Source organism: Humulus lupulus, chromosome 2, assembly GCF_963169125.1.
Source record: "Humulus lupulus chromosome 2, drHumLupu1.1, whole genome shotgun sequence".
In the NCBI taxonomy this organism is placed as follows: domain Eukaryota; kingdom Viridiplantae; phylum Streptophyta; class Magnoliopsida; order Rosales; family Cannabaceae; genus Humulus; species Humulus lupulus.
The window spans coordinates 217,298,053-217,318,968 of NC_084794.1; the positions used below are offsets into that span (position 1 = coordinate 217,298,053).

General features: G+C 33.5%; 1 protein-coding gene across 1 annotated transcript; it reads right to left on the reverse strand.

Moving 5' to 3' along the window:
- Positions 1-398: 398 nt before the first annotated feature.
- On the reverse strand, positions 399-7,276 carry LOC133818961 (uncharacterized). The gene is made up of 4 exons (XM_062252096.1): positions 7,257-7,276; positions 6,326-6,408; positions 5,067-6,004; positions 399-732 (listed from the first exon to the last, which is right to left on the reverse strand). The coding sequence occupies exons 2-3, from the start codon at positions 6,328-6,330 to the stop codon at positions 5,113-5,115; spliced, it is 897 nt and encodes a 298-aa protein (XP_062108080.1). The 5' UTR covers positions 6,331-6,408; positions 7,257-7,276; the 3' UTR covers positions 399-732; positions 5,067-5,112.
- Positions 7,277-20,916: the final 13,640 nt, after the last annotated feature.

Here is a 20,916-nt window from a genome sequence, read left to right on the forward strand (position 1 = left end):
CATTTTTATACTCTTACTATACTAAGAGTAGTTTTGCCCCAAAATATACTCAAGGCATAGAAAACTAATATTTTAAAAAAGAGAGACATTTATTTAAAATATAAGGTCACATGAGGCATACTTTTTTCTAATTTCCCTTCTATATTTGAATTTTTCTAAAGCCAATGATCGCTAGCTAAAAGGATATAACAGCCTTGATTTTATTGGAACACTATGATCTAGTAGTAGCAGGCACCAATTTGGTCCCTACCGTGGTAACATTTAAAGTCAATGTAATTGATAATAAATTCAATTATAAACGTGCAAATCCAACACTCCTGGCCTCAACTCAAGTCAGTGAAATTGATAATGTATAAGAATATGAGCATTATAATATATATGCATCTGGGCAAGAAGTGTAAGGGAAGACATGATATCTTTGTAAATGAATTGCGGCATTTAGCCAAAATTTTGATTGGTCATTTGTGTGGATTACATGCCTAATATGCTGCACCTGACGTATTAACTGAAATGCAATAACAATTATCATGTAATGAAAAGCCAGGGCATACTGTTCAGGCTAGAATACACAAGATATCAGTTTCCAAGTAAGATTGTTGATTCTATGATCAAGGAAAGATAATACTCCAGTGGCTCATACAAAACCAACAGACCTGATTTATTTCATCTCTTGATGAGCTACTTTCCCCTTGATGCTTCCAATACAGCGCCTGCAACTTGCTAATCCGGAACCTGAAATTTATAGAATATGGATTGATGAGATGACTTGTTAAAGGATATTGATTGATTTAATTACAGTATTCAATGTCGATCCTATGTTTCCTGTTGATCAAACAATGTAGAAAATAAGAGAAACTCACAGTTTAAGCAGTCAGACAATGAATGTTCTTTGTGAGGATAAGTATTCATTCTCCCTTTCTATTTCTCTTAGATATTAATTTACAGGTACAGGTAGGAGGACAAATTGCATAACTACATCATGGCAAAACAAGCCTAATGAATTTTGAAAACCATTCTGAAATTTGGTTTTGGTTGGATTCCTAATGATTCTTGCAAAATAAGGCTAATGATTCTTGAGAAATATAATTGACAGGTAAAATACTTTCACCTATATGCTATTTGACACAAAGAAGTAGAGCATAAATAAATTATCTGATAACACATGTCATGAGGAAGACAAGACCTTATCTTTCTAGAAGCTAATATTTTTTTTAAAAAAAAAAGATAACGAGTTACAGTTTTATAGGCTAGTGAAGAATAATCATAACAGTCATTCAAATCTCATCTCCTTGATTAAATTTGTATCAGACCAGCCAGATATTTCAAAATCTATAAATCCAGTTGGTGCAACCATTTTCAATGGAACAACATTCCAGAGAAATATACATCAGGTGAAAGTAAGCAATTAATTTCTTTTAAAATTCAAAGTATTCAAACCACAACAAACTTCAGATAATCAAAGCAATTGCTGCCTTCATTGCATGCACAAGTACAAACCAAGCATAACAGTATACATTTCACTTGTATAGCCAATATTTTTATTTTTGAAACTAGGTTATCCGCCCAACCCTACAAAATTTGGGGGTAGGAAACTATAAGAATTGTATAGCCAGTATTTTCTGACACGCTATCATGGAGGTCATCATTCTTTGAAGTTTTTTAGTGAGCAGATCTTCACCAACATGGGCAGAGTTTTATTTTTATTTTTTAACTACATCTTTCAATATTTGCAAATGCTTCAGCACTTTGTCTATCTTGAATTTTAGGAGGGAAAAAAATGAATTCCAAAAAAAATTCATATTCTCTTATTTGGATTCTAACAAAAAAAAAAAATTTGAGAAATATTTTTTCTAGAAAAATTAGAACTTAAATGTAGTACAATTTTATAAACTGTAGAACCACAAATATATTCAAAAAAACAATATATTAAAAAAAAAATCTCTTATAAGATTTTAGAAAAACATTTTTTTTTTCCCTACTCTTTTCCCTCATAAAATTTTTCTTTTGTAAAATCCAAGATCCAAACATAGCGAATAAAGAAGAAATTAAGATAACTTTGTTGCCTTATCTTCTGAATACACTCCAAGTTCAATTATTAATAAAATGTCACAAATACAACATTTTCCCTCTCTATTTCTTTTAATATTTTACAGTATAAGAGCCAGTTCTGTAACATTAAGTAATTAACAAAGCGCTTTTAATCTTTTACGGTATTAGAGCCAGCTCTGTAAAATAAAATAATTAACAAAGATGCATTTGATAGCTTTTGAGTCGAGTTTTCTTTTATGTTGTTGATATATATGCATGGTGTTGTGCATCTAAATCGAGATTGGCGCTTGAATCTTTTAGACAAGAAAAATGCTTTTCACAATTGGCCTTGGAATATGAAATATACATGGAGATCCCACTTGGATTTGAGGCAAAAAAAAATATTGCTAACAAAGTTTGCAAGCCTCATAAATCTCTATATGAACTCAAACAATCTCTTAGAGCATTCCCAATGGATGCTCTAAACTAGCAAATATGCAAAAATAAATAGCTAAGGACTTAAAATTCATCTCCATTGGGTGCTCTAAAGGTTTAGCTATGATACATAGGCTCTAACACCAATATATTTTTCACCAAACGTAGCTAAGCTTTTAAAGCTTCATTAAATATCTTTTTAATACTTTTTTTATCTTTTTTTTCCTTTCTCTCTCCCATTAGTTATTTTTTATTATTATTATCATTTTGTTTTTCATTTTTTTTAATTTTAACTAATAAATAATATTTATAAATATAATATTTAAATGATGTAAAATAAAATATAAAGAATCTGATGTATGACATAATGTAAAAGTGTGAGGTAAAATTGAAAATGTTGGGTTTTGATGAGGTATTTTGAGAGATAGAGTAGAACACCCAATGTGAGTGCTCTTAGAGCATGGTTTGACAAGTTTTTAAAAACAATTAAGAAGCGTGGATACACTCAAGGCAAGCAAATCATTCCTTGCTTACAAACTTATGCTATAATATGGAAATTTCTATCATTATTGTGTATGTTGATAATATCCTAATATGTGACTATATTGAAGAAATTTCTCGCAAGAGGGTGAAATCAAAAGACTTAGGAACCATAGAATACTATCTAGCCATGAAGGTTGCATGTTCATAAACAAGCCAAATGAAGAACATCTTGCTCTTGGAGCAATTTATCAAATTCTTTAATACTTAAAATATGTCTCTTGGTAAAAGGAAGGAAATGGTAAGGAAGTTTGAAGTACGTCTAGACATAGAATGGGCAAGATCCATTATAGATCAAAGATCAACTCTTGCCTATTGTACCCACATGTGAGGAAACTTGGTAATATGCCATAGTAAGAAGCAATTTATTGCAAGGGGTACTATCGAAGTAGATTGTAGAGATTTAGCTCAGGGCATAGGTGAAGGAATTGTGGGTGAAAAGATTGTTGGATGAGTTAAGGATCTCACTAAAAAAGTAATGAAGGTTTGTTTTCACCATAATAAGACAAAATATGTGGACTTAGAGCACCATTTCTTTATAAAAAAAGTTGAAGAGATTGTGAACTTGATTCATGCTCTTCCCATCTTCACGTGGCTAATAATCTAACGAAAGTTCTTCCAAGATATTTTGAAGAATCAATTTCCAAACTAAGAATGATAAACATATATTCCTCACCTTGAGATGGTGTGTTGCGTAAATATTTGTTGAACTTGATGTCAACAATTAGTTTAGTTGTTTCTTCACTAGAGTTTGTTATATCTATTAAAATTATTATTCTATTATTTAGAGATGAGAATAAGATTTATGTCTACAAATAGTGTCATCAACTACACTCTTCAAATGTTGGTTTTAGGTATGTTACTCTACACATAAGGTGTATTTTGCTGAGGGTTCCTTGACTATATTTTAAGAAGAGAATTGGGAGATAGCTCATGCTTGTAGTTGGATACTACAATGGAGTCTTGAAGGGATTTCAGAAGAGACCTTGAGGGGAGCTTTAGTTAAAAAACTAAAGGTATTTCAGTGTTGCTTACAGGAGGGATTCCTGCCCGTGATGAAAATTTTCCTCACGGGGACGGGGTGGGGGGGACAAGAGTGAGGATGGTATTCCTTGTCCCATAGGACCCCATTTAGTTTTTTAGTATTAAATATATATTTATTATAAAGTATGGATATGGTGACTTTTCATAAGGTTTTAAGTTTTATTTTGAGACAATATTTGCTATTTGGATGATGAAGTATATGTAATATGACTTGGATAATATTAGATTATGGTTGTGTGTTATTTTTTATTTAAAATATCAATAGTTTTTTCTTAATTAATCAAATGGGACCATACGGATTCCCCGCTCCACCCTTGTGAGGAATACGCAGAGATGGGGAATAAAAAGGGGTCATGAGGACAGGGAATGCATTCCTCGCACATTTTTCACCCTGTTGGCATCGCTAATTCCATCTACAAAAAGGATTGAGTGGGACACTCAAGAACAATGAAGATCTTCATTGAAAAAGGTATCATGTACTTACAAGAATAGGAAAAATCCCTTCTTGGAATTTTTCATTTACTTGATCTCGGTGAATTTGTTTCTCTAAACTGGGTCTTATGGAGTAGGTGGTGAGAAATCTCATCCACACCACATATAAAATTGGCGGTGTATTTTTGTTGAATTGTTTCACTTTGACTCTTTAGTTTTCAATCTCATTGGAAATGAATCCAAGTGCTTAAAAATGTTGATTTTTGTTTTGGATAAATGAGATTAGGATTTAAATATCAAAGATATCTTTATCTTTTTCAGCCATGTATATCCCATATTCTAAGGAATTATTTTGCTGAAATGAAAAGAGATTTTATGACAGCCTGTTGTCATATCTTCTATGTACATTCCAGGTTTCATTCTTTTAAAATATCTCAAATACAACAGAGTTTTCCTCCTTATTTCTTTTAAACTATATATGCTGATGACACATCATTGCTTGAATTGAATCTCAACTAAAACCTAGTCCTTAGGGAAATAATAATGACAATCATGGGAAGAAAATAATTATGAAGCTGGGACCATACCTCTAACGTATGCAATTGTATGACATTCTTTCCCTCCCTCTTAGATCTAAATCTTGGAGGTGGAACTGGAACCACGTATCTTGAACCTTACTACCCATCTTGTGCTACTCAACATACGGATCTCAGCACCATCAGAATCATCTGCTTGAAGCTTATCATTTAAGCCTTCTTCTGTAACTTCAGATTCACAGCTACCCTCGGCTTTGGTAAAAAAATTTCTTCTTTCGATGCAGTGTTCTTTGGTATCCTGGTTTCTTCCTTCGATGCCATGCTCAACTCTGGTAATCTTTTTTCGTGCTTTGACACTGTGCTCATGAGGCCGTTTTCTTAAACCATAGTGTGATCTGCCAATCCTACAAGGATCTTCTTTCCTACAAGGCTGTGCTTCAGCTAAAACATCTGTAACTGAATTCTTCCTATGCTTTTCCTTACCCTTATCCATTATACACTTCAGCTGCAGCCCCTTGGGAGAACTCACTGTATTATCACACAAATCAGGAACATGGAGGAAGGAACTTGGTATGTTAGCAGAAGGTTGATCTCTAGAAACTATGTCATTAGAAGTAACATCAGAACTGAGGTGAGGATCATTCTCTTCATGCTTAGAAGTATTGGAAGAAGAAGATAAAGGGAAATCTGGACAGCAGATATTGGATATCGTTTCACCAGACTTCAAATTGCACTCATCTTTCAAAATTTGCTCTTCTTCTACAGTAATTTGATGAAGATTATCGTAGGAACCACCAGCATTTTCTTTATTCTGTTGGGAACAATTCTTACGTAGATGATTTCCTCTAAGAGATTGAATAGCTAAGAGATGGGGGTCAAACGGTGGCAAGACATTATCAATACCATGTTTTAAAAAGATTTGCAAGAACTTATCTGGAAATGGCCAGTTGTGAAAGATATCTTTCTGACGAGAGGCAAGAACATATTCTCTGCAGTCAGAAAACGTAGTTAAAAGCTGAAATGCTACTGTTCTTTTGGAGAAAATAACTTTCACTTGAATGCATTAGTATAAAAGGAATCACTATAAAACACATTAGGTTATTGCAGAAAGCTAGAAAAAACAGATTTATACCAAGATTACAAACACAAAAATTTACTTAATGAACTTGTTGAAATTGAAGTGCAAGAGGCCAACACAGATATTAACATTAGAACATTTATAACTACAGACAAAATATCAGTGACAAACAGAAAAAACCCCAAAACAAAATCCAAAATAATAAGCAATATTTTCTGTAAAGACCAATCACCTCATTGAGAAGGGTTTGAAATCTGGTCTGCCATTATTGCCATCGAGCTCATTGGAATTTAGCAAAACCTCATGTGGGTTTTGCTGCTGAGACATTATAGTGCAGCAAATAGCTCAATTTTTGAACAATAAACGGACACAATCCACAACAAAAGAATAAAATCCCAGATCAAATTACCCTCCCTGCGAACAAATGAAACTAGGCTAAAACCACCATAAAATTACGAGCTATCATCAGAGTTTCAAGACCAGTGAACCCAGACGAACAGGATTATAGAGCCAAAATGCTAGAAAGAAAAGTGCTGGGCAGCGAAGAGATTGAGAAACCAACCAGAAGAAAAAGCGAAAGAATGAAACTGTAATACGCAACTGGTTCACCGAGCCTTCGAATGAAACAACAGCGAGAGAATTAAAAAGCGTTGAGAAAATCTCAGGAATCAAACAATAGGGGAGGAAATCGAAATGGGCTTAAATAAAAAGGGACGGCAGAAAAGGATGATAATATCTTCGAGAAAGAAAAATGGAGGACAATAAATCGAAGAACGAAAAGTTAAAAGATATTTGTATCAAGGGAATATTCAGAACAGCTTTTTTAAGAGAAAAATTGAACATGCAATTTGTGTAGTTGAAAGAGAAGTGGGATTATGGAGCTGAAGTTTCAAGATTTAGAAAGAATAAGTTAGAAATATGAAAAACAATACAAATGGGTGTGAAGAAGTAGTAGTAGAAGAGTCTAAAACTCGTGAGGTTTCTCTGCATTAAAAAAATTATATATTACTATTTTGAAAAAAAAGAAAAAAAAAAAAAACAGGGCAACTAAAGCTCATATTCCTGAGATGCCCAATAAGAAAAAAGAAAATGAAAGAAAGAAAGCCCCAGCACCTGATCCAAAGGACTGGGATTAAAAAGAATCAGTTTAAATTATGAAGTACCTGAATGTTGTTGGCCTTGCCCTTTATCCTCTTCTGTTGAGCTGCTCATCAATTTTGTCATGTTTTACTTGGTGTCTTTTTATATAAAATTTGTTTAGAGAATGTTAATTAAGGCTAGTGATTGATTAGTAAGCTGTTAAATATGGTTAGCTGGTTGTTAGGGGCTGTCCGATTTCTCTTACATTTCAGCTTTGTGATAACAATTTCTGTTAGAAAGCTTGGCTGATATAGTTGTATATATAATTAATAGTCGACTTTATAAGTTATATTATTAGGCCCAAAAACATGTAAACAATAAAGGCTACAACCATGAATTAGCAACCTCTAATCATATGCATGTATGCGTAACTACTGTAATAAAACACCCTCTTAACTGAATCTGATGTTAGTCTACGTATACCCATAGCGCCTGAGCACAGTATAGATATATATTTGGCAAGTGATCTTCTCTAATTTTTATTTATTTTTATATAATGATGATTATATATAGAATTTGAACAATGGATATCGCAACATAATTAACTTCTCTAACTAGGTGGGGCTAACTTGAGTACTGATTGATCTACCGTTATGGATCGACTTCAATTGGCTAGTTAACTCATGGGTTTAAAACTTTTCCTCATTTATCAGCTGATTTTATTGGTAGGGAGAAGCTCAATATTTATTTAACTAAAGGCAGGAGTATCTACTCTTATGAGTTTAAAAACAACTCCATCAACCAAGTTAAGGGGGTGAAAAGAGGCTTGGCATATATAGCTCCAAAACACCAGTAGTGCACTAGAGTCAATACTATATAGCCCTTATATATATAAACGCTTCGTCTGTTTTTAACTTGAGCAAATTACCATCATCTGAAGGAACCCAACTCTTATAATCTCGGGCACTACTTGTTAGCTTTGGCTCAAACTCCACCGAGCTGAGTTGCTAATCAGATTCAGCAATATATCTATTCAAAGCAGACCATGAAACCATATAAAAAAGCTGATAACAGCTAGTTTTAAAGAATTATTCTTTGTTCAATTGTTTAGCAACAAAAACACACTATTGATTTGATCAACTTTGTTGAGACTTTAACATTACAGCTGCACTTTTTATTATGTATAATTGGATATGTTTAAAGTATTAATTCTATACTTTAATTCCCTTTCAAATTCTAACTAAACATATGGAGATTTAATACTCCACATCATTATTAGATAAAACTAAAAGCGGTTCCAATCCTTACAATTTATAAACTGATCGACCTGAATGAGCACTAAGATATTCACAATCTTGCTTTTTTATTAGTAAAAAAATTTCATTTTGGCAAATGGGTTTGTGTTTGTGTATGGTGCAGTCCGTACAAGTAATTTTGTTATTAGTATTAGATGACCAGCAGAAAACGGTTAAAGTTGGATAAATATGAGAAATATTTAAGGCCTCGTCACGTCAGTACTTCGTGACAATTAAATATACTATAATGAAAGATAGTGCTTCAAGAAAACTGGAATTTTTTCCTTCTTCAACCTTGATAAATGCATCACATATAAAATTCAAGTGAACCTTGCTTCTGAGACATTTACAAATTATATCGTATGTATAAATATATATTAAGTTATATGTTCTATTTTTCACGAGTAGTGATTAAAAATTCTTAATATATGTATAATTTTAAGTTTGTTCGTAGATAAACTCTGTTATATATGTTAACATTATTTTAATAATGACTGCATGATATATTTGTCATTGTGTTCATAAAGGTTCTTCTCTTGGTGATGTATATAATTTCAGTGATTAAATAAATCTGCATGTTAATTTCATGACATGATTTTAAGCTCCTAGTTATAACATTCTTACTTTTGTATCTATGGTCTGCGCCATACTGTCATGCTATTATATTAAGATCGATATTAATATTCTGTAGAGGTGTATTGTACATTTTAAAGAGTTATTAATTGGGCTAATTGTGTATTCATGCATATGAAACTGGACCAGCTGACCACAGTTTTTTTATTGATCAAAGTATTTTTTTTTTTATATAAAGTTCATATATATATATATATAAACTTAGCAGTAGCACTATGTTTAGTCAAGCTTTAGTTTAGAGTCAAGTGCATCCTGCAAAATGCTGACTATGAAAACTCAATAATTTTCATGCCAAAATACTAGGCAAAATTTTGAAAACAAACCATTTTTTAGGCTTATTCATATGTAATAAAGAAAGCATGTCAACAATCTATTATAAACCTCATGAAATACTATACATTTCTACTTCGGTATCCGTTATTATCTTAACCTCAAACACAGATAGCTAGCCTTCGAAGTTTCCAACGGCATATATATACACATATGCAATAATTGAATTACTGAAGTCTGTCTTTACATAGAGCTTTACTACGAGACCTCTGGGTGATATTACACTCTGAGATTGGGGTGTGCACAAGAAGTGTTTATGGTGAGTTCCGTCTTTGAAATTTTTTATGCTGAGGTCTTGGTGGAAGACAGTATGGCACATGGTCTAGACTAGCTTTTGATCTAATAAAGGAATACAGGTACTCGTTTGAAATTGAAGCTAAACCAAATATACATGCATGGTAGCTAGTGATCATATGTATATAAATGTATGTATGTATGTATGTATGTATAGTCGTCTCTTGACACTTTACACATCTTCTTGAGGTCAAAATAACCAAAAAATACATTAGCTGATATCCAAGTTATAGCATACAGTGAGTGTGATATTACATTAATGCATACTGTTGAGGAAATAATTTAACTAAACAACCATTCCTACTTCTCAGCCAATTTGTTATTTAACGATTGGTATCTATAGAATTCGCTCATTGTCTTTCTCTCTAAAAAAAATCCCCTTTTTGTCTTTTATTTGGAAAAATTACACATGGCATTGTAAATTTAGAAATTTTTTGAAGAATACTAAAATTTTGAAAAATTACAAAAATACGGATAACAGTTTGTTACGATTATGTAATCATCTGTTATAATTTTTTATTTAGCCTGTAAATATTATTTGCAAAATTGTAACATATGGATAAAAATTTGTAAATTTTGGTTACAAAAATCCTGTATTGTGACACATGTATAAACTTTGTTTACAAAAAAAACTTTGGATTTACGATTATGTTACTCCGTATTTTTGTAATTTTTTACAGATTCCGTATTTTTAGTATTTTTTTTTAAAACCTTAAGTATTTTTGCAAATTTCACTTATATGAACCTCTCCTCTAGCTCTACAAAAAAACTAGTAATTTTAGAGCTGTTTCGTTACTTTCATACATTGTCCATTTATAGGTCAAAATCGACTTATATGTGATCGTGTGTAAAAATTTAATGCATAATTAACTTTAATTTAACCAAAAATCTCATTAATAAATATTGTTAAAATTATGAGATAACTATTGTTATACCAAATTAAATCGTACATGCAAATTAACTAATCTTACTAACTAAATTAAGGAACATTTGTCTGCCTAGTAATAATTAACAAAACTTATTCTTATCTGTGGATCTTTTAACCAATTATTCAAGCTTTAATAATGTGAGGTTATGAATCCTGTTTTGCTACCTTGTCAGAGCACCTACACACATGAACACACGGCACACAGTGACAGTGCAAGATCACAGAGAAACTTTGAAAGAAAACAATGTAAAACTTGAGAAGAGCATAAAATATTTACTTGGTTCGGATCATGAAGATCCTAGAAACTATGCTCTCCAATTTATTACTCTTACCCTTAGTCTTCACAACAGAAATAACATAATTAACTTTCAAAGAAGTTGAGGTGAAATCAATACAAACAACACAAATTCCATACCTTTTATGTCTTGATGGACAGATGAGTGAAAGACAAGAGAGCTCCCTTGCAAATAATTGGCAACTTATTCTGGGGACATTTTAAGCATGTCCAGAGTATGTCTTTTGATGGTATCTTCTTCATTTCCAGATCTCCCCTTTCAAAAATGTCATGAACAAAATGTAATCTGATGTGATGTCAATGTGTTTTGTTTGCGTTATATGATATTCTTTGTGAGATGATGAATGGCACTTTGTGTGTGAATCACAGTATAATACAGATTGGTCTTCATTGTAACCAATTAAGTTCATTGATAAATCCTTTTTGATCCACAAGCCTTCTTTAACTGCCTCTATGATAGCCATGTATTGAGCTTCCGTTGTGGACAATGCCACAACTTATTGCAGTGTTGACTTCCAACTCTTGGTGTTGTCACCAACTGTAAAGATATACTTGTGCTTGTACCAAGTCCTTTGCATAATTTGAATCACAAAATCCCTTTATAAAGCTGCCTGAAGATTTACTAGAGTAATTTAGCTTCAGTTTTGAAGCATATCAACCACTTATCCATTGGGATTGCTCATAATCCTTCTGATTATTCCAATCCCTTAAGCTATGTCTGGCCTAGTGCTGACCATAGTATACATTACACTCCATGCTGCATTAGGATAAGGAACTATCTTCATAAAACGTTGTTCAATCTCAGCTTCTTCTTTATCCAAGGATGATAGTTTAAAGCGAGGTCAATTGGAGCCAAAACCGTTTTGGCATCCTCAAGATTGATTTTCTTCACACTCTTATTTATACATGTTTGCTGAGACATGTTAGTTTTGATCTTAATATGTACGAGTGCAACGGAAGTATAAAGCATATATAATCGTATAAAATAATATTTTGATCAAGATCACACTCTAGCTATCATGATTAGAATAAGATTTTTTCATGCACATGGGTCTATAAATAATTAAACAAAAGCTGAATTAGAGTTTTTACCACAATAGAGCAAAAACTGAATTAGAGTTTTTACCACAATAGAGCGTGAGATCCAAACCACAAATGCAAGAGACTTTCTCACCAATTGCCTTCCAAAGTATGTCTTGCACAAGATAGGTTCAAAAGTAGATTTCATATGCTATTAATTGATAGGATGTGTAAGGGAGAAAACGAGGAGCAAGCAAAGTAAATGAAACCAGTGTTTGCATATTGATTTTGTGTAGTGTAAACACTGATTATAAATCAGCTTATATACAGATATGTACAGAAGGAAGTTTCTCTAATGTTATATGATACACACTTTTGATAGTGAATGTCTTTTGCAAAACTCAAGAGACTTTTTCCAAAAGTTTTTGATGTTATGCGTGTAGGCTAAAGAAGGAAAATGAGCATTTGTGACTTGAGAATCTATTTATAGAACTCAAAATAAGACGTAGCCATGTTTTCACAAATAAAAACTTACCCATTTTATTTATTGATATATTATAATTATTAGGATAATTAATTTTTCTGCAAAATTAATTCTTTTAAAAATATTAGAATATTTTTCTTTTCCAAATTTTATTATTTCTAATAATAATTTTAAATATCAAATATCTTACTTGTGTTATCAAGCTAGTTCAAGAATAATATGGACATGTAGTTTAGAACTTTTATAAATGAATTATTTTATTAACTATGAAATATTCTACTAGAAATTCATAGTTGCACTATCAAAACTATAGTCTTACTTTATTAGAAGTTGGAACTCATAAAACCATCCATTGATATCGTCCTTGCATAAGTTATGATCCTCCACTAGTTGTTCATAATTAGAGCTAGGTCTAATATTTTTTAACCTCTAATTATATTTTTACCATTCAATGCTATTGATACTCTAGTAGACATGCATTTCTATAATTTACTTACAGATAAAATTCTTGTTCTCAATAAAAATTGAGGGCTCTATGTTCAAGTTGTTTATCAATACTGAGATGAACACCTAATCTACGTACTCTCACTCAAAGAGTGAATTCCATATTTGTAAAGTATGTTCTCAGTCACCTGCATCCCTATGACTCCAAGATATCAAGAAATTGATGTATGATCTTTCATAGAAATCACCCAATAAGCCAAAAAGCATAGGAATACTAATAAGAGTCCGTCATTTACTTCGGGAATAAGGTCAATTCTCAAACAACCATCGAGTGATGAATGTAAAACTCATATATTCTAACAAAGATTACTAAAAGTGTATACTTTCATTGTGTCCCAGTCTTATCCAATCTATATTGTATGTGACACATTTATCTTTTGTGTCACTATACTAAACAACCCATATTAGTTGTTCTGTCTAATACCAAGATAGATCATACACATAATCTTAATTAAATAAAGCTCTCACTTTATATGGTGACTGCAGAAAATTTTATATGATTATCTTGAAATAAATCATCATGTATATACATCAACATGCATATACTTAATTCAAGTTATATTAATAATATTGGAGATTATGACATGTATATAAAGAAATACAATTATGAGTAAAAACATTATCTTTATTAAATAAACTTGCACATTCATTTCAATAAGATAGAGTTAGAATACCTCGTACCATGTTCCTTGATATTTCAATTTGGTGTGTGTCGTATGTCGTACCAAATTTAATTATATTTTATTTATGAGTTTTTCCAACTATTTCAGTATATCGTTAAATAAAAGTCGAACCTACTAGGATTACTATTCAATTTATCATTCAAAATTAAAAACAAGAATTAAAAAAGGGATTTTAAACTTTGAAATAAAAAATAGCATAAAATGATGAACAAGGCAATTGTACTGATAATAACGATTTCAAGAAATAACTAAGAGTCAATTCTCCACCTTCAGCAATCATTCAAGAATAACAATGATTACTATTATTCCATATTCCAAATCAAATTATTAACCGCACAGATAACACATACCCCGTCATTATCCCAAATGTCCCTTATGTACTTTATTAAAGCAAAGCGCTCTTAACAAATTATTTTGACTAACAACCTAATGGAAAAACACCTTAGATAACTTAAGTGGAGATGAGTTAATCTAAGCAACAAACATAACAAGCGTGTGATTCATTTAACCTAGGTCATATTCTTCATCACAACTAAAGATAACTTTGATATTACCTTTAACTGCAATATTATCACTTTAATCTAGAATTCTAAACTATTAGGTGAATAGAAATTCTAAGATGATAATGATTAAAGCATAACTCTAATTAGGCCCCTCTAAGCAAGATTAGACCATAATCATGAAATTAATATAGAAGAATATAAGCAATTCAATATTAAGGAATAAGAAGATTAATAATCATCATTGAAATCAATAATTCATGTCTAAAGTTTTGAAATAACCCATAATTTAGAAAGAAACTACTCCACAATCTCAAATATAATAACATCATAATTTAAAATAATAGATTTTAAGAAGATAAAAAAACTAGATTGTTGGTGATGATGATGTTCAATCCTCCTTATCTCTCAAGTTCTCTCTGAGTTTAAGTCTATCAAAAACTTAATTAAAAGTTATTTTGGAATTTCTCCTAATTTCTCTGTTATAGCCCATCTTAATTGTAATTAAAAATACAATTTAAATTGTAGAACTACGTCCTAGGCCGCGGCCTGGGATATTCAGTGCGACCTAAAATTGGGATTTAAAATAGTAACGCGGGCTACAACCATGGTCTACCTTTCCTCCATCGCAGCCTGGGGGCCTGGAAATGCTTAGGCTGCGGCCTGGAATGTTCTTCGTCGCGGCCGCAAGTCGCTATCTCTTTTCTTCAATTTCCTAGCTAGATTTTCCTTTGCTGCAGCCATTGACAATATTTTAACCATAACTTTCTCGATATAACTTGAAATTATATGATTTGGAAATCTGATAAAAAAAATCTCTACAACTTGTATATCTGGAAAAATTCCCAAAAGTTGGCCGGAACAATGTCAAAATTGAGTATAAAGTTTCAGACTTGTAATATCGAGCTTAACCATCGCGTGTAAAACATCTCTAATTCATTATTTTTCACCCAAATGTCTTGAAATGCCTAAAAACATAAAATAAACTAATTAAACATACAAATAAATAATCAAGTGCATTATCATAGAATAATGATGAATTAAGAATAAACAAATTCGACATTTATCACAATCCCTAATATGCTTCGAGCTGGACCAAGGTCCTTCATTTCAAATTTAGCAACAAAAGCATTCTTTAAAATTTTAACTTCTTACAAATCCTTGCATGTTGTTAGCATATCATACACAGATCAGTAGGTATATGTAATCTCTAGAATTGCCTCTAAATATATACATAGTGGATATTGGATTCTTGTAAACTTATTTCTAAGCATAAATCATTAAAGCATTTGTTCCAATGGCATGGTGATTATTTCAATCCATACAATGACTTCTGTAACAGGCTTACTATCCCAACATTTTTCTTGTCTTCAAATTGTCTTATTGTTGCATGAAAATTCTTTCTTCAAGCTGTCCATGTAAAAATGTTATCTTCACATCAAGATGCTCTAACTCCACATTTCCTTTTTTAACCAAGGCCAAAATAATTCTGATTGAAGTCATTTTGGCAACTATTAAAAATACACCATGATAATTGTAGTGGCCAAAAGTTTATAACAAGAATGAATAACGAAACATGCCCAAGCAAGCTAATAAAGGTTTAGTGAATCAACCATGAAGGGCCTACAAAGGCATTCATAAGCCCATAAAGATCAGACCAAACCACTACAAATGTTGAGCCATGAAATTTGGGTCGTGACCCAAATTCAAAGGCCCAAGAATGTGGGCTTAACCCATGTCCAGATTGAATAACCAACAAGGCAACTAGGTGTCAAAGGGTTGTTAGTAGAAGGCGCCTAGTCCTCAAATGGTTGCTTGCCTGCTGGGGTGAACACCACTTTTCTGCGCTTGCAGTTGATAACGGCCCTATATTTGGTTAACCAATCCATACCAAATATCGCGCCATACTCGTGTAAGAATAAGACTAACAGGTCGTTTGTCAACTCACGACCTTTTACCCAGACTAGCATGGCTTTAACCCATGACCTTACTAGCATGTCCTCCCCCGAAGGTAAGGATACCCCACAAACATTAGACATAGGCTAAAGCCTTCTATCTATTTTCTCAACAAAGAAATGAGATATGAAAGAATGTGATGCACCAATGTCCATCAATGCATATGTTGAGGTTTAGGAGATATGAATCTGACCTGACACCATCTCTAATGGTCCAAATCCCTTATCTTCTCGAGTGAGAGCGAAAACCCATGGCAAGGCTCCTGTCTTTTTCTGCTAGCCATTTCCGCTTTTCTAACCAAAACTTGTACATTCCCTAACAAAGTGTTTGTTGCCACCACACGTGTAACCGACTTTGGAATTGAAATCCCCTAGATGGCGTTGGTTGCATTTGGTATGGACATGCCAATTCCCAAAGTCATGCCTAGGTTGCATATTAAATTTTGACCCCCAACTGGGAGGTCCTGCCTTCCTCTTGTTATTTCAACCATTGTTAAATCTTGAGCCACATTGGTTGTTGGATCTTCCACAATTTTGGTTGAACCTGGGAGTGAACTTTCCCCTTGGTCCATTTTTGTTGGCCTGGAATTGGCCCTGAGTATTGGGAGTATACCTTTTCTCCTCAATTCTCTAGGGTTCATTTATGTCTTGTACTACCCATGACTCTCGGTGGATAGCTAACCCTGCTGCTTCTATGTAAGTTTTTGAGTCCGCTCTCCTGGTATCCATAAACGGTACGATGTCTCCCTTAAGCCCTTCATGAACCTCATAATTTTTTTTGACGTGGTACTGATCAAATCTGGCGCGAATCTTGACAACTGGTCAAACTTGCAAACATAATCTTGCACATTCATCACTTCTTGCTTAAGGTTGGAGAATTCAACCACCTTATGGTCTATCATAGTCCGATTGTAATACTTGAAGTTAAATAGCACCAAAACTCTGACCACTCCATCTCAACTACATTGTGATTTTTCATTGCTGCGTCCTACCAGATGCGGACATCCTTCCTCAACATATACACAATGCATACAACCTTGTCTCGTTCATAAATTTTTATGAACTCAAAGATTCATTTCATAATGCTAATCCACTATTTGACCACCATAGGATCCAGTAGTTCCCTCAAAGAATGGTGGGCTTTACTTACCGAATCTTTCTGAGATAGGTTTTGGTTTAGCTGCTCCTGGTACTGTTGTTGGAAGATTAACCCGTTCGTCCTCGGCCTGTGGCTCAGGATTCTATACCTCAACTGCGAGTGGTACTTGATTGTTCTGAGCGTTGTTAGGTGCTGCAGGAAGTCATTGCAATAGTGTTTGAAACAATTTAGCTTGGTTTTCTTCAGCATCCACCCTTCGCTTCCTGTCTTGCTCCTGTTGACTTCCTTGTTCTTCGAAATCCCTTTGCAACTATTCTACTTGCTCAACCAAAGTATGTTAACCTCAGGTTGACCTAGTTCTAGGCGCCATGATTTGTTTCTATGTAAATGCTCCTAGTGAGATAACGACGAGTGGTTAGCACCAGAATAAATAATTACTTAGCATATTAATTAAGTACACCAAAAATATCACAGACCACACAATAATTAACAATTTAGAACAGAAAATAACAACTTTATTACATAATATAGTAAACTTTATACAAGTTTTAAGTTTGGGCTTGGTCATCCTATGAGATTTACAAAATTAGCCCTAGGGTATAGGTTAGTTTGTGCTTAGTATAGATGACTAATAAGTCTATCTCTGTATAGATGACTAATAAGTCTATCTCTGTGTAGATGACTAATAAGTCTATCTTTTTATAGATGACTAATAAGTCTATCTTTGTGTAGGTGGCTAATGAGTCACTCTCTAGGGCTCTGCACCCTAAGCCCTGTGACGTTACAGTCACCTGAGCCTTTTGGCCCTGGCTCTAAATAATTAGCCTTTAGACTAGACAAGTGCTTTTAATTTTCTTCGACCTTTGGGTCGGTGAAGCATTTAATGCGCATGTTGATTAGATCTAATCATTTCAGCTTGCGTTAAACATGCTAATACGGTTCTTGACTCATAAGCCAATACCATATGACCAGTGCTCAGTACTATTGCTGAACTTGACTGATAAATCACAACTTCACAATCAATACTGACACCAATGACGTTCCCTGACTAATAAGTTAGTGCTTCCTCAATGGGGTAATGCAAACAGACATATATCATATGTCAAATATGCAGATATAAGGCATTCAACATGCTTAATCAATAATCACAAGCATAATTATAATCATGCACAATTACAAAGACTAAAGCTCTGGCAAATTCCATATTTCACATTCATGCCACGCCATAATCACATGTATCGCATGCATCACGTACTGGGTGCAATTTTCTTACCTTTGGTCCAAGCACGGACTACCAATAAACGACCCTCAAGCACGATCCTGTTTCTAAGCCCCTAGCGATAACCTAGTCACAACCATAATATAAAACCCCATAAAAAATGAGTAAATAAATACTTCTGGGCCAAGTCCTAGCCTTTGGGACGTCGAATCCTACTTAACTGGGTAGTAGGATCGATCTCGAGCCCTTAGAGTTAAGCTCCCACGACTAAAAACCCAAAATGACCAAAACTGCCTTAAGCGTCACGGCCCTCCCCCAGCTTTGAGCCGCGGCCCGCCTCCAAACAGAGGCCAAGCCTCTTCTCTGCCTGCCTAGCGTTGCGGCGCACCTACCTTGCGCCGCGACCCTAACTGCCCATCAGCCAACTCCATCATCTTCGTTAAGCCTGGGCCACAGCGCCCAAGAACAGGGTCGCAACCCGACTACGAACCCAGCCATAACCTAAGTATTCTCCCATTTAAAACCTTCCAAAAACCTATCCAAATCCCAAAATCAAAGTTCCCAAACATCCCAATTATCCAAAACCATCAAAACCCGAGGCTCAAACAACTCAAAAACTCACCAACACATAAGATCCAATTCAAAGCTCAGAAACTCAAAACTTAAAGCTTGGATTACCTCTGATTAATTCGTTTCCCAACTAAATCCTCCGGATAATATGCTTCCAATCTTTCCTAGAATTTCTATGCCTTGATCCTTGCTTGAATCCAAGTCCTAAAACTCGAGTTTCCTTCAAAAAAAATGCGAACGAGTGTCGAAAAGGGAACAGGAGAGAGAGAGAGAGAATTATGAGCGTTCTTTTATAATTCTGACAGGTTACTTCAAGCTTAAGTAACTTCAAGCAAATCCTAATGCTCGGGGTCCCAAAAATGCCCCTCAGGGGTAAAATAGTCAAAGTTCCTAGAATTCCCTCATGATCTCACTAACTCCCAATTTATCATCAAATATTTATTCCAATTACCCAATATCCCGGTAATGTACTAAATACCTAATATACCCCTTGACTCACTCCGAGTCAAGTATGGATCCCGTTGTGACTTTCCCACTGGCTTGCCTCCTAGGATCGTCTCATGCTGAGTAACTTAAGCATAACCAAACAATAATGAAGTACCACACACATACCACATATATGCCAAATATACCCATAACGGGCCCAATTATGAAAATTACTCAATTAAACATAAATGGGCTCACATTCATATTTAATACACCTAAACATACATATCAAATCATATTATAATATAACTCACATAATTACATAATGATACACATAAATATCATATAATCACATAATTCCAAAATTTGTCATCTTGGCCCATAATCAAGACCCTAAGCCTTATTAGGAAATTTGGGTCGTTACATAGGCTCTCTAGATATTATAAACACATGAGATCTAGAGAGTTTGGAGAAGAGAGAAGGTTGTAGAGAATTCTAGAAAATTTTCTATCGATACTTTTTCTTAGACTGGTAGGTCTGATTCAACTTATTTAAAAAAAATTGCATATTTGTAGACTTATAAAGAAAGTAAAAAAAATATTTTCTTTTAATTTAATTAATTCAAACTAATTATGTTATTTCTGTAACAACCCATAAAAAATGACCAGCATAATTGCGGAAAACATACATCATTTGGGGAAAACATCTTACTTTCATTTAGTTAAAAGACCCAAAAATTCGTATAAAAAAACTTTTAATTACTTACTTAGCTTAGAAGCATGTGCATGCTTAAAATAAGATTACAATATTTGAAACTTTAAAACAACGTAAACATAAACAACACAAAGTTTTTACATAAATTAAAACTTGACAAAAGCGTAGTGACTTCCACAATCGGGTCACATGTACATTCTGCATGACAGACTCCAACGCTCACTAATCTGTCTTGCCGTTTTGCTTACCTACAACATGAAACAACTAGGTAAGCGAAACACTTAGTAAGAAGAACTAAACATACATAACATAAAGAAGACAAACATGAAGCCCTAACAATGATCATATAGATATTCAACCATAAATAGGGTTTCAGATTGACCGAACCCTAACATACAATTCAAGAACCTGTGAACGTCCTGGCAACTTATGGTCATGCCTAATAACTAGATTTCGTAACTAAGTAAGCTTGTACGCAGAAAATCCCAGAGCAAGTGTATATAAGATATAAATGCATAACACCATTCTACAATGGCTACCAAAAATCATTGAAGAGCTACAAAAATATTATGAGGTGTTCAGGCACCTCTTAGATCACAACCACTAAATTCACCGGGTACTTACTACCTGTTTAAAAATTTCATTGGTCGACCGTACTTCCCCTTACAACAATCACCAGCTCGAGTGCCAGTGTTACCTAGTAATCACTGGATTTCATTGGAACATTCTGTACAATTAATAGTACCACCTAGCCATTACTAATCCAGCATTTAATCAATCTAGTGTAAAGACCT